This window comes from Ursus americanus, chromosome 25 (genome assembly GCF_024610735.1).
Source record: "Ursus americanus isolate L20-20 chromosome 25, mUrsAme1.1.p, whole genome shotgun sequence".
In the NCBI taxonomy this organism is placed as follows: Eukaryota; Metazoa; Chordata; class Mammalia; order Carnivora; family Ursidae; genus Ursus; species Ursus americanus.
In genome coordinates, this window is record NC_142151.1 from 36,922,590 (window position 1) to 36,939,112 (window position 16,523).

A 16,523-nucleotide genomic window follows, 5' to 3' on the forward strand; every position below is an offset into this window, starting at 1 on the left:
TTTTAAAAATTGTTAATCATGTGACACCCCACATATCACTTCAAATGGATTCTTTTCCAGGGGAAAAGATTCTTTTTTAAAAAATAATTTTCATTTAACAAAAAAATAATAATAAACCATCGATTCACATAAGATACGTGCAAATGATCTATAATGAATTGCTTAATTCTAAGTAGACGTTTTCTTCCTAGTATTAATAAACAAGAACGTGCAAATAATTACCGGGTATTTTATCCTGCTACTACTCATCTACAGAAAAATAACGTAAATACCCACTGTTATATTTAAAGTTTTATCATATAATTTGCAAAATGAGGATGAATTATGCATACTCTATATCTAAAAACTTTAGAAGTTATTCAGACTAGAAAGGAATTTGGCATAGTGAATTGGAAATAATCCATGGTAACTTGGCTACTGAAGTAGTTAAAGACCTCATTATAATTGGCTTAAACTATAAGACAATATCATCATATGGACTCTCAGAGTATTTTTGCCTCAAGTCTTCAATAAACTTAGAGTGAACATCTTAGTTCCAAAAATAAATTCATGTTGTGTGAATTGACTGACACACTGTTGTAATAAGAACATGTTTAATCACAAACTTTTACCAAGGACTTATTTTTCTGGAAGGCATTTTTCACATACTTCATCTTATTTAATCTTATTTGACCTCTGCCTTCCCAACCTCATAACACAAATGTGCCCATTTAGTAGATGAGGAAACTGAGGCTCAGAGATATTAAGTGATTTGCGCAAGTTCTCACAGTTGATAAACTGCAGAGGTAAGAATTAAGCCCAAGTCTTCTTATGCGATGCTCTTTCCATAACAACAGAACTGCCCCCACTTGTCAAAACTGGAAAGATTTTGATTTGATCCACATAAACATTTTACATTTTCATTTGTTGGCTGAATCTCAAAATTTCTTCCGACATATATTTTTAGATGTAATTATAGGTAGCTGCCCTGTAAATCTGCAGAGTACCCATGTAGGTCCTAGACTGACTCTTTTGCAAAAGATGGGTATACAAAATAAGTATTTGTTCCCAGTCACTTTTCAGCATTGACACAATTGAGCAGTAAAGGCATGACAAAATTATCAATACTTTTTTAACATTGACAGGCAGCAAATGTTTCTTGCAAACTACAAAGAAATGCAAGGGTAAACAATCTGGTGAGGCTAGGGGGACAAACAAAACTCAAAAGCATACCAGAAATGTAATAATGTTACAGGCCATGGAAACAAATTTCCATGGCTGCTGGTGAATCTGAGCGTTCCCTTAACATCTCCCCCGTTACTTCTCAGTGTACCCGGAGTGCTTCTATGGGTTCAGGAATAAACCAACACATACTTGCTATCACTGCCTACAACCCTGCCCCTGGGCATTCTCTGGGCCTTTTCCATGTTCTCTGAGTCTCTGCCAAGGCTGGTGCATAACCCTGTGTCCCGACTTTTGTTCCTTTAAAAGAGCTCCCATCTCAAAGCTACAGAACTCTACATGTTCAGAGCTACTCAAAAATGAAAAAAAAAAAAAATCTTCTATCTAATTTGTTGTTGTTCTTTGGGACCTAGGCCCTACAGTAATCTTGTTTATATCCTAAATATCAGAGTTTATCCTCTTCCCCATCATCACATTACGTCTTTCCCATATTCCCTGGTAAAACCAGCCTGAAGTGCCAGGCAGCCCTTACATGCTCGTACATAAACTCCCCTGCACTTTTGGCATAAAACCAAAAGTCCTCAAAAAGATCTAATAATAGTAGCAGAAACTGAGGGTAGGTATCATGCTCACATACAGCTATCTTCCTAGTATTTACTTCATTTAAGCCAATGGTTCTCAACTGGGAGCAATTTTGTCCTCCAGGGGAAATTTGACAATGTCCGAAAACATTTTTGGTTATCAAAACTGGGAGTACAGGGTACGAACAGGGGTGTGCTACTGGCATCTAGTGGGTAGAGCCCAGGGATGCTGCTGAGTGTCCTACAAGGCACAGGACAGCCCTGCATAACAAAGAATTATCCAGTCCGACAAGCCAATAGTGCTAAGGCTGAAAACCCTGGTTAAAACCCCCACCACATGATAAAGAAAATATAGGACTACACAGGCTCAATAATTCATCTTTCTAGGCAGGAGCACATTAACTATAGATTCAAAAATCATGATAATTCTTGAAAACTCATCCTTAGAAGGATATCAATACAGAATTAATCTAGAATAATCCTCTTCAAACTTAATGTGCATAAGAATCACCTGGTAAACTTATAAAAATGCAGATTACTGAGAGCCAACCTTGACCCAATTAAGCAGAATTAAGGTTGCATCCAGGAATCTGTTTTTTAAACAGCCTCCTCAGGTGATTTTGATGGAGCTTGAACCACACCATAAGAAACCATGTCGAGGAAACCAAATTGTATACCAATAAAAATAAACGGAGACTCTGAACACTGAAATTCCTCTCCAGTTGAACATATGGCTAAAAAACATTGGATACTACCAACTAATTAAGATAATCAATGAAATAAGCTGTATGCCTTAAACCAGTACTCTTCAAATTTTCTTATGCACAGGAGTCACCCCGAGATCTTGTAAACATGCAGATTCTGATTCGGTAGGTCTGAGATAAAGTATGACATTATGTATTTCTAGTGAGCTTCCAGGTAATGGCCTATATTGGTCTTTGGACCAGCACGTTGAGTACTAAGGTCTTAAAAAATAACTGCCAAAGAGAATAAAATCAGGACTACTTATATTAACAAAGCACAAAACCAACAATCACAATTCTTATTTCCATCTGCATCTGGAAAATGGACATAGACTCTAAATGCTACCTCTACTAGAAACTCAGCTCCATGACAGAGGGAGCTTGATCAGTTTTGCTCACAGCTGTATGTCCAGCACCCATTCAGGGCCTGACATATAGCACGTGCTCGACAAATACTGTGAATAAATGGGCAACGAACAAAGAGTCGCCAAATGAAGTCTAGTGATAGAAACCAATCATAAATCAAAATTCCCAAAAAGAGCCTATAGCTCCATCTCAGAGAGAAGAAAGAGTAGCTGGAGCACAGGAGTGAAAGTGTAGCTGGCTCTGGGAGTCCCAAACAAGCCAGATTCGGCTACTCACCCTGACAAAATCCAAAGGCAAAGAAAAGAGTGGTGATGAAACCAGAAAGGAATGTATTTCAGTGAGGCCAACACTGGGAAGACAGTGGACTCTCAAAGACCATATGAAGTACTAAAAGTACTTCCAGATTGATATAAGGCAAATGAGGGATAAAAATGGGTAGGTATGTTCAGGTGGGTATCAACGGTCAAATTCATCATTATCCTGGGGTCAACCACAGGCAGGGGGCTTGCTGGCTCAGGGCAGTCCTTATTGCTTGAGAGGGTAGTTTTGGTTCCCATTAGGGGATGCTTTGCCCTCAGGGTCTTCAGCCTGAGCCAAGAGACAAGCTGGAAAGTACCCAACTAGAAAGTGTGAGGTCAGAATGGAGGCAGCTGAGGTCCTCTTTCAAAAGTACTTGTTCTTAACCCTATTTAATACATAGATGTATCATTAATTGATGGCTGATTCATAATGTCTTCTTTACATAGCATCCAAAAGTGATCATGAACTCCAACAGACTTAAGCATGAATATCTTTTAGAGATGTGCATTCTTTGGAAGAAAAAAAACCAGTTGACCATGAAAGTCACACAATTATAGTATTTTGTTTCAAAAGGATAGTATATGGGCAGCACCGATCGTTTCTTCAACTCCCTTTGCATGAGAATCTATGGCTAAGAAGAAGTTCAGAGAAGTGCACTCTTTATTAGGTTTGATTTAAAAAATTTAAAGTCCTCCCTTCATATCAGAGCAGACCCTGGCTTCAAAGAAAAAATGCCCTTTTCCTCCAATTTAAATAACTTAATGATGTGCAAGTTTACAAATGAATAGAAATTGTTTTTGAGTCAGCAAAAGCTGAAGTTAAGTATCACAGAGAGTAAATGATAAATGAGCTCAGAAGAACTGCTTAATGCAAGTTCAAATTTAGCTGGGTCACTTGATAGTGCTTTTCAAAAGTTTTTCACCAAACTTCTCAATCAGAGAAGGAATAATTTTTATGAAAAACAACACACACACACACACACACACTTATCTCCTCAGCATAGTAAACATGTTAAATAGATGTTCCTTAATGCCTAAGAACACTCATGCTTCCATAGATGGCCTTCATTACGTTGAGGTATGTTCCTTTTAAACCTACTTTATTAAGGGTTTTTATCACAAATTGATGATGTACTTTATCAAATGCTTTTTCTGCATCTATTGCAAGGATCATATGTTTCTTATTCTTTATTAATGAGGTGTACCACATTGAGTGATTTGCAAATATTGAACCACAACTGCAACTCAGGAACAAATCCCACTTGACTGTGGTGAATGATTTTTTTAAATGTATTGCTGGATTTGGTTTGCTAGTATTTTATTGAGAATTTTTGCATCTATGTTCATCAGGGATATTGGCCTGTAGTTCTCTTTTTCAGTGGAGTCTTTATGTTTTTGGTATTAGGGTAATGCTGGCCTCATATGATGAATTTGGAAGTTTTCCTTCCTTTTCTATTTTTTGGAATAGTTTGAGAAGAATAGGTATTAACTTTTCTTGAAATGTTTGGTAGAATTTACCTGTGAAGCCACCTGGTCCTGGACTTTTGTTTATTGGCAGTTTTTTGATTACTGATTCAATGTCTTTGCTGGTTATCAGTGTATCATATTAATTCTGAAAGCTGTTTTATGTGGCAACTGTTTCACTTGGTTGGATGAATAGATGATGCCTTTAAAAGTTCAATTCATATTTGAAAACATCAGAAACACTTTTACTCCTCTCATTTTTTTTTTTTTGTTAATTTGTAACGTTGATGCTTAATTTTATTTGTGGACCCAAGTAAGCCACTGGATGACCAGATATTTAATCCAACATTATTCTGGGTGTGTCAGTGAAGGTGCCTCTGGATGAGATTAACATCTGAATTGGTGGACTGAGGAAAGCAGATCTCCTCCTTAACCTGTATGGGCCTCATCCAATCAATGGAAGACCCAAAGAGAACAAAAAGCTGAGTAAGAGGGATATTTTGCCTGCCTGACTGTGAGCTGGGATATTGGTCTTCTCCTGCCCTTGAACTGAAATTTACACCACTGGCTCTCCCAGTTCTCAGTTCTTTGGACTTGGACTGAAAGTATACCATGAACTCTCTGGATATACAACTTGCTGACTGCGGATCTTGGGATCTTCTCAGCCTCCGTGAGCCAATTCTTTATAATCAATCTCTGTCAATATATGTCCTATTGGTTGTTTTTTTGGAGAATGCTGATTAATACAGTAACCTTGGGCTTCTTCTTATTTAAGAAACTCTACCATAACACACCAAGAGAGTGCATCATTAGCCATAATTTTGAAAGCTACAGTGTCTACTAGAATTCCCTAATTAATCCCATAGGACTCAGTCCTCTGGTTATTTATTCCCACTCTGTTAACAGGCCTCCTGTTAATTCCAGTGGGAACTGTGTGCTGGGTTTATAATCAGAGGACTGAGCTCATTCTGCATCTTTCTCTTCATATCTCTTGGAGCAACTCTGTGGGGCTATCACTCATCTTTCCTAAAGAAGTCCTCCCAGATTGCCTCTATATTCCATAGTTAATAATATGCAGATACTGGCTATTACAGAAATTCACACTAAATGAGTTATTTGTGAAGTGGTAATCAGCTGAGAAAGAGAGAAAAAATAGGAGGAAGGAAGGAAGGAAGAACGGAAGGAAGGAGGGAACGGTAGGAGGGAAAGAGAAAGTTTGTTTTCCCATTGTCTTCCTATGTGGTTTATTTACCGTGGTTTCAGCTCATTACAGATTCTCTAATACCGATGAGCTGCTTTCTGGATAGAATACAGATTATTTTTCCTTTTCAGAAACATTCAATTTGTAAGGCCAGTTAGCTGCTTTAAAAGATGTCTCTCTAAAGAAAAATCTACATGTTATTCTTATTTATAAAAATAAGAATTACATTAGGTATGAAATAAGTAAATTAAACGTAGTAAAAATTTAAAAACACTGAATTTATAGATAGATGATATGAATTTGAAGCCTGGGTTTACTGGGTAAACGATTTTGGGCAAATCATTTTATTTCTGGGGCGCCTGGGTGCCTCAGTCGTTAAAGGTCTGCCTTCGGCTCAGGGCGTGATCCTGGCATTATGGGATCGAGCCCCACATCAGGCTCCTCTGCTGGAAGCCTGCTTCTTCCTCTGACACTCCCCCTGCTTGTGTTCCTTCTCTCGCTGGCTGTCTCTCTCTGTCGAATAAATAAATTTAAAAAAATCTTTGAAAAAAAAATCATTTAATTTCTAAGCTCTTTAGTTTTCTTTCTTTTTTTTTTTTTTTTAAAGATTTTATTTATTTATTTGACAGAGCGAGAGAGACAGCCAGCGAGAGAGGGAACACAAGCAGGGGGAGTGGGAGAGGAAGAAGCAGGCTCATAGCGGAGGAGCCTGATGTGGGGCTCGATCCCATAACGCCGGGATCACGCCCTAAGCCGAAGGCAGACACTTAACCGCTGTGCCACCCAGGCGCCCCTAAGCTCTTTACTTTTCTTAACCACAAAACAGGATACTATAAAAATGCCTGCATCATAGGACTGCTGGAAGTGATCAGATATTGTATCTAGAAAGCATATTAAGTGTGTCTTAAGAATCATATGGTTATTAGTACTAGGTGATATTTTTTATTACAGCCCTATTGACAAACAATAGCAGGAAAAAAGAACACAAAATAAGAAAAAAAATAGGGAAATTACTTGTTTTCATTAAGAGTTATGTTCACGCTACTTCGTACATGGGCTAGAATCTCCCAAAATGCAGAACAAACAAGGGAGAAGAGGTATCCTTAGCCAAAGGATTGCATTAAAAAGACAGGAAGGAGATGAGAGGAGATAGTGTTCTTTTGGTAGCAGGTTAAAAAAAAAAAAAAAAGGAAAGGAAAGGAAAGGAAAGGAAAGGAAAAGAAAAGAAAAGAAAAGAAAAGAAAAGAAAAGAAAAGAAAAGAAAAAGAAAAGAAAAGAATGAAAGGAACAAAGAAAGAAAGTAGATTTCTTTTTTTTTTCTAAAGATTTTATTTATTTATTTGACAGATAGAGACAGCCAGCGAGAGAGGGAACACAAGCAGGAGGAGTGGGAGAGGAAGAAGCCGGCTCATAGCAGAGGAGCCTGATGTGGGGCTCGATCCCAGAACGCTGGAATCACGCTCTGAGCCAAAGGCAGAGGCTTAACGACTGCGCCACCCACGCGCCCCAGAAAGTAGATTTCTAAATATAATTTATAATTTATGTTCCCAGGTGTGCCATGCCTGGCACATAGCAGGTACTAAACAAATGTTTATTAAAATTCTAATCTCCAGGGGCGCCTGGGTGGCACAGCGGTTGGGCATCTGCCTTCGGCTCAGGGCATGATCCCGGTGTTGTGGGATCGAGCCCCACATCAGGCTCCTCCGCTAGGAGCCTGCTTCTTCCTCTCCCACTACCCCTGCTTGTGTTGCCTCTCTTGCTGGCTGTCTCTATCTCTGTCAAATAAATAAATAAAATCTTAAAAAAAAAAAAAGATTCTAATCTCCACATTAAAATGCATTTAAATTAAGCACCACTACACGTCAGACATTTAATGTTCAAGTGAGTTGCTTTGCAAATTGTAGATAGAATTAAAATCTTAAGTAAAAACTTAGAGTGTAAGGTAAAAGCAAGAGAGAGATGGGGAAATTTCGGGATTTGTGGTCCTTTCAATATGCATGCCATTTATCAGTGCACATATAATTTAATAAATAACAAGTGTTTTAAATGAATGAATTCCTTCTCTTGCACTACTCAAAATAATCTGTAAGGACCAAAACATACCAATTTAAAACAACTGAATCCCTTTTTACCTATAAAAAATCAATATGACAATTAGCCTTCCTTATGCAATATGAGCACAATTTGATAAGTTCAATGTTTGTCCTCAATACTTCTTTAGTGATGAGGTAGCCTAAAGGTGCCCATTTGTTCAGCATATCTAAGTATTTCAAATCATCAATAAACAAATATTTCTTAAACTCTACATTGTCTATCTCTATTTTAGAAGTTCAGAAGAATTCAACGAAAATAAACAGTCTATGACAAGACACTTACAGGTGGGAGACATATAAAGAGGCATACATGAGTCCTTTAATAAATAGTACAGTTTATAAGAAAGTATATTACAAGAGGACAACTGGATATAAACCAGTATAGAACAAGGTACAAATTCTTTGGCCAGATAAAATTTTAAAATAGATTTAGAAATTAAATCTGTGTGCTTAATTTATCAAGAAAGTCTTCAGAAAAAAAAAAAAGTAAGTAGTCTAGAAGTATGATTAAATCATGGACAGTCAGACCAAAAAGCAAAAGGTATTTCTGCCAGATTATAGACATTAGCCACAGCTACCAAAAGAAAGTACCACAAACTGGTGGCTTAAGCAACAGAGATTTATTGTCTCACAATTTTGTAGGACCATCATCCAAAATCAAGGTCTCAAAGGTTGGTTCCTTCTGAGGGCTGTAAAGGACAATTTGTTCCCTTGCTTAGTTTCTGGTATTTTGTTGGAAATCTCTGGTGTTCCTCAGCTTGTAGGTGCATCACTGCAATCTCTGCCTTCATGCTCACATGACATTCTCCCCTTGTGTCTGTGTCTGTATTTCCCCACTTGATAAGGACAACTGTCATACTGGAGCATGGTCCCGTCCTTTTCCACCAGTATGACTTCATCTTAACTAATTATACTTGTAACATTTCCATTTTCAAATAAGGTCACTTTTTGAGGTACTGTGGATTAGGACTTCGACATATAAATTTTTGAGAGACACAATTCAATCCGTAACACAGATGAACCATCCTGAGGAAAGGAAATAATTAAGAGAGCTAAAGGTGACCTGCTAAGGATAAATGGATGCGTAACTATGTGGGGCCAGGCCACAGAGCCTTGGAACCTTAACCTTAGCAAAGGAGCTTAACCTTAGCAAATAGAAGAAATGGTGTTTTATAAACATTAATCTGGAGAATGGGTCCTGGTGGGTAGGAAGGGATGAGACACTAAAGACAGAAAAACTAAGTAGAAGGTGACATGAAGTAAAAACTATCTGGCAGCAGCAGTCAGAATGAAAGAGCTTAAACGAATCCAAGAGAAAGTGGTCTATCAATAAAAGATTATTCCTTTAGGAAGTTTGGATTATACCAAGCAATTTACTATATTTTTGTTAATTCGAAGAAATGTCTTACAATCTGATTTCAGAGTTCATTAGTATCAACTACCAATTTCAGTAATTATATGTGATATGCAACTACATGAATGACTCACACAGAACTATTTTCCTATTCTTGGTGTAACGCCAAAGGCTTGGAGAGCAATAACGCCAATTATTTTAAGGGGTTTGGGAATCAGGAAGAAGCTTCCTCAACATAATGCACTATTGGATTGACACAGTATAATCCCTGGCAACAATTACGCACCGAAGAGAAGAAGTTAGCAAATGAAGAACTTCTGAAGACACTCTCTGACATGGAATGCCGAGGTGGTCCTAACATAATAATGAATAGTGGAATGTCAAGAAGGAAGATATAGTTAAAACATCAAAAGGTCCTACAATTTTCATTTTAGAATGAAGACATGTAGCAAAGAACCATTCTGAAAAACATGATGGCCAACCTAATTTTTGACAACATTTATAGACTATATGTACTAACAAGAGACCAAATGAAGGGGAAGTACTAAAATTTCACTAAGAATCTATAGGGAATGAGGGACACTGAATGGATGGAGATGAATATATAATTTTTAAAATAAATACAGTAAACATACAGTTCACAAGAAATACGAAGTAGGCCAATATACTATCAAATATTTCAGATCCTTTATATCTAAAAGGTGGACAAGACATCCAATCATAAAATCCTAATATTAAACCATGTTTATAAATATGTAAGGAATTGCAAAACTCATTCATGAAAGAGAAGTTATCATCTACATAGCTGAGGTACCAGGGGAGGGGAAAGACAGAATTGAAAAGGAAAAAAGAAGGTGGGGAAGAAAAATCCTTCCTTAGCCCCACTTCCCTTGAACTACTGCTCTCTCTTGCTCCTTCCCTTCATAGGCATACATCTGGAAGAAGCTCTGTCCCTTCATCAGATCCATTTTTTCCCATGATGCAATATTCAATGTGCTCCCAACTGGCTTTCGTCATCACCTTTGCACCCAATTTACCATTGCTGATGTCCTCAGTGTCTTCCATAAAGTTCCATGCAAAGGACATCTTTCAGTCTTCATCTTTCTTGCTCTCTAAGAAGCATTCCCCTTTCTTCTTGAAATTCTCTCTTTCTCTTGATTTCTATGACACCGCCTTCTTTTCTTCCCTCCTACATTTCAGCCACAGCTTTGCTGTCTCCAATCACATCATATTTTCTATAAAATGCTCAAACCCTGGAGTTTTCAAACCTCTCTTAGGTAATTTCTTCCAGTTCTTCAACTACCATTTATATGCCAAAAAATCCCAAATTTTATGTACAACTTAAACTTCTCTGAACTTCACCATCCAAGTATATTCACCTGACTACTCAACTGTGATGTCCCATAGATACCACAACCCAACATGATGATCTTCCCAACCAATCTGATTCCTAAGTAAGCAGCACCGGCACCTGCCTATTGCTTAAGCCAGAAACCTGAGCATCAACCTTGAAACCTCACTCCTCATCATCTCCTCTCATCAGTTAATCAGCAGGACTGGTTTTAAATCACAAATGCTCTCGAATGCATCCATATCTCCCTCTCCACTTTAAGTGCAAGCTACCACTGTCTCCCGTCCCCTGGTTTCCCACATCCAGTCTTACCTCTATTCAGCCTGAAACTGACATGATTTATTCAGAATACAAATGTGATCATGGCACTCCTCTGCTTAAAACTTCCATTGCCTACCCCCTTGTTCTTAGCATGAAACCCTTACTTAGTCCTTACTGTGCCCTTCAAGGCCCTGCTGCCCTTCATCCATCCTCTCCCTTTGCTCTCTGCCTTCTAGCCATTCTTACAAAGTGTTTCTCTCCACCTGGAGGCCTGGAGGCATACTGAGTCCTCCACTAGGAAATTCCCTTCATTTCCCTCTTTACCTCTATGCGTAGCTGATGTTTACTTAATCTTCAGATTTCCAAAGAAACCTCTATTTTCTTCAAGCACCACCACCCACCCAGATCAGCCCTTGTCAACCTATTTCTCTTCAGGGCACTTGCCACATGTGCAATTAAATGATCTTTGGTGTAATGACCTGTTTATTATCTTTCTTGCCTGAGACAGTATCACTCAGGTATATCTTATTTACTGCTTCACCTCTAGTGTAGCCTAAAGCAAAGTAGGCATTTAATAAATGTTTGCCAAATGAACAAATGAACTCCAACATTTACCAGTGCTATTTGAACCCTTATCAAGTAAAGTGTGGTAAAAATCAATAGTCGCAGTCACAGTCATATCATTAAAGCAGCCCCACAGATTCGGTGAACAACATTTGTCTCACTTACAAATCATCACTCGCTTAGTTTTGTACATGATCACAGGTCTAATTTCTTAGAGGACCAGAACTCTATAAAACCAGCTGACAGACAACATGTGCAATTGAATAATTTTTTTAAAATGTTGCTTCTAAGAAGTCAAACATCCTTAGAGTTAACTGCAACAATAACAGAATGAAAAGGAAAACCAAATTTGATCAGAATACTGGGGAAAAAACCTCTTAACATGAATAACAAAAGATAATAATACTAGAAGTACTCATTATGAAAAATTCAAGATCTCAATAATAAACCAACCACTTTTTCCATCATTTTCTTAACTTTTGAAGATTTTATCTTTAAATGACAAAGAAATAACTTGAAGAAGAAAGTTACAAATTTTCAATATGATCCATTCAGAATGGAAAGCAGCCGCCAACTTGTGCTACACATTTATAGGTGAGAACAGTGATACAAACCTATTTTCAGTAGGTTGCCTTGAAAAGTTATTTAATCTAAATCTCTGGCCTCTTTTCTTGAATTCTTTCCTGTCTCAATAAATAGCAACACCATCCATGTGTTGTTCAAACTCCAAATCTTGCCCCCGCCCATGATCCCTCTTCAATTCTCCTCCACAATAAACCAGCTGCAAGTTGTTAGCTCTACTTTCAAAAAATACCAAGAATATGCTCCCTCCTTTATCATTTCCTTAATCCAGATCACCAACATCTTTGCCTAGGCTACTGCAGTAGCCTTCCAACTGGTCTTCCTATGTCTGCTTTTGTTCTCCCCACTATAGTTAGCCCCATAATCTACAATTTAGTTAATTTAAGGCACTGCACCCATAGCTATCCTTCTCAATACAAGTGTTGTCACTCCCCTAAAATCCTTATGAGCCTCTCTACATTACCTGGCCCTTAATTAATTCTTTAACTGCATCTTAACTGATTCATCTGCTGCATCACATTATCCTTTCTTTTAGTTTCTAGAACATCCAAGATAATTCCCACTTAGGGTCTTTCTACTTGCTATCACTTCTGGTTGGAAGGCTCTGTTCCAGAACTTTCTGTGGTGTTTCCTGATCATCAGGTCTCACATCAACTGTCAACCCCACCCCCTCAAGCCCCATAGATTTTCCCCGCCCATCTCATCTAAACTAATCCCCAATCTCTACTACATCATCCTGTTTCATTTTCTTCCTATTATATATTACTACCTGAAAATGCCTTCTCTATTTCTAGGTTACCCACTTATTCTCTGTCTTCCCTTTAGAATGTGAGCTCCTGAGCACAGAAGCATATTTACCATTCACTATCCAGTACCCAGAAAAGTGCTTGGTACACAATAGGTGCTTACTAAATATTTATGACGTGAGGGAATGTATTTAACAGCAACCAAGGAAGCAGCTCCAAATATGAATAATGACCACAAAATTAAGATTCAAAAAGAGGTATCACATGAGTTTATATCATGTGGTTTCATATTATACACCTTGACAATATCAGTGGAGCTTATTACATGTTAAAGATCTCAAATATTATAATGAAAAATACATTACTAAGTAAGTTTAAATCCATTTGTTGTATAAAACCTTTCAAAAGGAGGAATTGTAAATAAATCTGCACTGTAAATGGGGAAGGAAAGACATGTCCTTCCTTCAGCAAAAATATAATGGTTTTCTTAGGACTGAATCAGAAGCACTTAATGAAATACTTTGGAAAAAAAGGTCAATTTTTAAAAATAAATACTGACTTTTAAGGCAGAGAAAAATCTATTGAAAGCTAACAGAAACAATAGAAATTGGTTTCCCAAGGGCCAATAAATCATCGTGTAGCTAAACAGAGGCTGACAAGTTTATACCTTGGAGGTTTTCTGTCTCCAAGGACCAATGGCACATTCTGGACATTTGGAAAAGGTAAGTCTAGAACACTCCAAATGTCCAAATACCACTGTGTCAGTGTTTTTACTTGCTAGACCCACTAGCTAGTCACATAATTAATGAGAATCATTCAAATCTGTGCCTCTGGGAAAAAATAAATTACTACATCTCATGGACTTCCAGGGTCTTCATGAATAGTATTTGTGAATGTCAAGGACCCCTTCACAGTATTTGGACTGTTTCCATGAGAGGATAAACCACCTTGGATATTAGTTAAGATTCTAAAAAAATAACTAGAAATTATTTACTCCATTGGAGCTATTTACTAAATACCACAGAGCATGAATACAACCACTGAGATTACTTACAGCAGCAAACAAAAATAGCGGTGGGTACTCTGTCTTCCTGTTAATTGATTGCTTTTGTTAGACAACATTGTCTGGGAAAATGTGACTACAATTCTAACTGCAAGCCACAGTAATCATGTCAATATGTGAACTATCTGAACATCTAATTATGAAAAAAAGAAGGCAATTTCACAGTGGAAGTATTATTTTAATTGAAGAAACCAGCCATATTAACTTATTAGTCTGACATAGAGCAGATAGCTAAAAAATTTTAATTTGAAAGATAATTATTTTTAGCTGATTAATATGCTTCAAATTAAATTCACTGCTTTTAATGGGCCCATCAACTTGACAACCTGGGAAATTAATAAATTTTGCATGCAGTAATCCTAGGAAATTTATACAGCTGAGCTACACATCATTACAAGGATTACCTTCACAGTAGGCATTGTCCTCTCGGAGAGCCCTAAAGCCATCTCGACAGCTACAAACAGCCCTGTCATTCAGATTTCTGCAGACAGAATTCTCCATGCAGTTATGCCTTTCAGAACAGAAGTCATAACCTACAAGAAAAAAGAAACTTATTAAGGTAAATGAAACTATGACAAAGCGAATCAACTTTGCTGCTAAATACTCTCTTTGAGTTAGAAGCTATTTTTCCCTAAATTATTCTTTAAATTGATATCTTCATCGAGGTTAGAGAACCACATGCTATGTGTACTAAAAGCGTTTCCTCATGTTTAACTTAGTTGTTCCCTACTTCAAGCTGATTCTATGTCTTCTTTGTTTCTGACTTTATGTTTTCTAGTCCCTAATATATGAATTATAGTCCTCCAAATATCTGAAACAAAGATTCTTGGAGTCCAAAATGAAGATTTACAATATAAAAGATAACCCAGTGAGAAAGTAATCTGAGAACTAGAGGCTGAACATTATCAATACCTATGGATAGTACAGACCAGGCCAGAAGAAATAGGAACATTGCATATTTAAGAAATGAAAGAGACTGTCATCCTTAGAAAAAAAAAAAAAAAGCTGTAAATGTGCTAAAAATGAAAATTATATCACTTTAATCTAATTGTCTCTGGAAATCTGCACAGCATTGGATGTCCACTCAAAAGAACGAAAAAAATATGAATTACAGAGATTTCAGATTCCAGAATCTTTATGAGAGGACAGAAAAACAGAACATTTTATGAACAGTGGCACCAGTCATGTGTAATTCCTCAGGTTCTCTTCTGCCTGTGTGAATCCCTTGTTCAAAGATCATCTAAGATGCTGAAATGAAAAGCTTAAACACTGGAATCCATGTTGAATGGAAATTGCATGATTATACATCATTCAAACAATTTTCAAATTGCCTGATGCATAAGTTATCTATCTAGATTTACATCGTCTAAAGAATTACAATTTCAGTCCATGTGTAAAAGAAAAGAAGACTAGAGAAATGTATTTCATGTCATTCAGAATAAACTCATCTACCTATAGGCAAGGAAAGACTTTCACCTGAGCAGATCATGAAGATGGAAGTTCTAAACTGGCCCATCTTACTTGTAAGCAAATTTCTGTAGAACGCTGTGATTTAGGGGAAGGGTGGACTGACCTATGCCGCGGCCAACACGCATGCTCTTACAGCACAATGGCTGGTATTCATTCTGATTGGCTGGTGCCCATAATGACTCTTTTGAATATCACCCCAGAGTTAAAGCATATGCTCCATGAAGTGCAACCACCATGTATAGTAAAAAGTGGTGTGTACAATTGAATAAGCCTTAAGAGGGGTGATGCTCTCAAAATTCAGTGAGGGCATTAAGTAGGGCATGAAAAAATAAAATGAATTAGTGACATCTACAGAAATAAAATAAAACAGAAAAGAGGCGTATATGAAGGACAGAACAATAAATAATCAGTAACGGCAGTTAAATCACTTGATGACTAAGTTTTCTTAACACGATTCTTCACAATCTACTTTCTCAAGTATAAGGCCAAACAAGTAAAAGGTTCACTTTAAAAAGAGGAAAAGTTAAAAATGTTTTCTCCTAGAGTCCTTTTCTTCCTTTCCCCAAGTAACTAAATTGAGACCATATTTCTTAAAATGTATTCCATTGTCTTTTCACAATGCCTGAGAAGAAATCATTTCAGCGAGAGTCACCTTCATTTCCTACCCCAATAGCTCAGCGCCTCACCAACCTCAAAAAAATCATTTCCGATTTATTCTAAAGCTAAAACAAAGATACCAAAAAACTGGCCCCGTCCCTAAGATATGCACAGAATCAAGAGATCATGTTCTAACATAGTGCTAAATCTCTGGATAATTGCACCTGCCACGTTTCAAACAACTCTCAGAGAGCTGTGACGAAGGCCTGGTACTGTCCTGAGGCATTTGAATTTTTCTTTCATAAGTTTTTATTTTTCAAAACTATCTTTCAATTTTTTACTTTGTTGTATTTTCTCTTTTCTCTTTTTTCAGACTTCACCCAATCTATGCCGCCACTGTCGATGGCATACATGCCACCTCTATTATGGTCCCTTTTCAATTCTGCCTAAGTAATGCTCAGACCCCTTATCTCAGCATCAAATGTCATGCACAAATTCACCATACAGTATCTAATTGCTGCAAAACTTTTCCAACTGTAAGATAACGATGTGATCATGCTTTTACTGTTTTAGGTTCAGCAAGGGAGTGTTTTACTTTTTATCAGATGGGTTTTTTTAATTAACCCA

General features: G+C 37.3%; 1 protein-coding gene across 1 annotated transcript in view; it reads right to left on the reverse strand.

Annotated features, from left to right (window-relative positions):
- The window catches only part of NELL2 (neural EGFL like 2), a 316,526-nt gene that overhangs the window by 151,227 nt on the left and 148,776 nt on the right, over positions 1–16,523 (reverse strand). Inside the window, exon 12 of the mRNA XM_045801231.2 lies at positions 14,234–14,362. Within this exon, the coding sequence (XP_045657187.2) occupies positions 14,234–14,362 (129 nt within the window). The remainder of the gene's footprint in view (positions 1–14,233; positions 14,363–16,523) is intronic.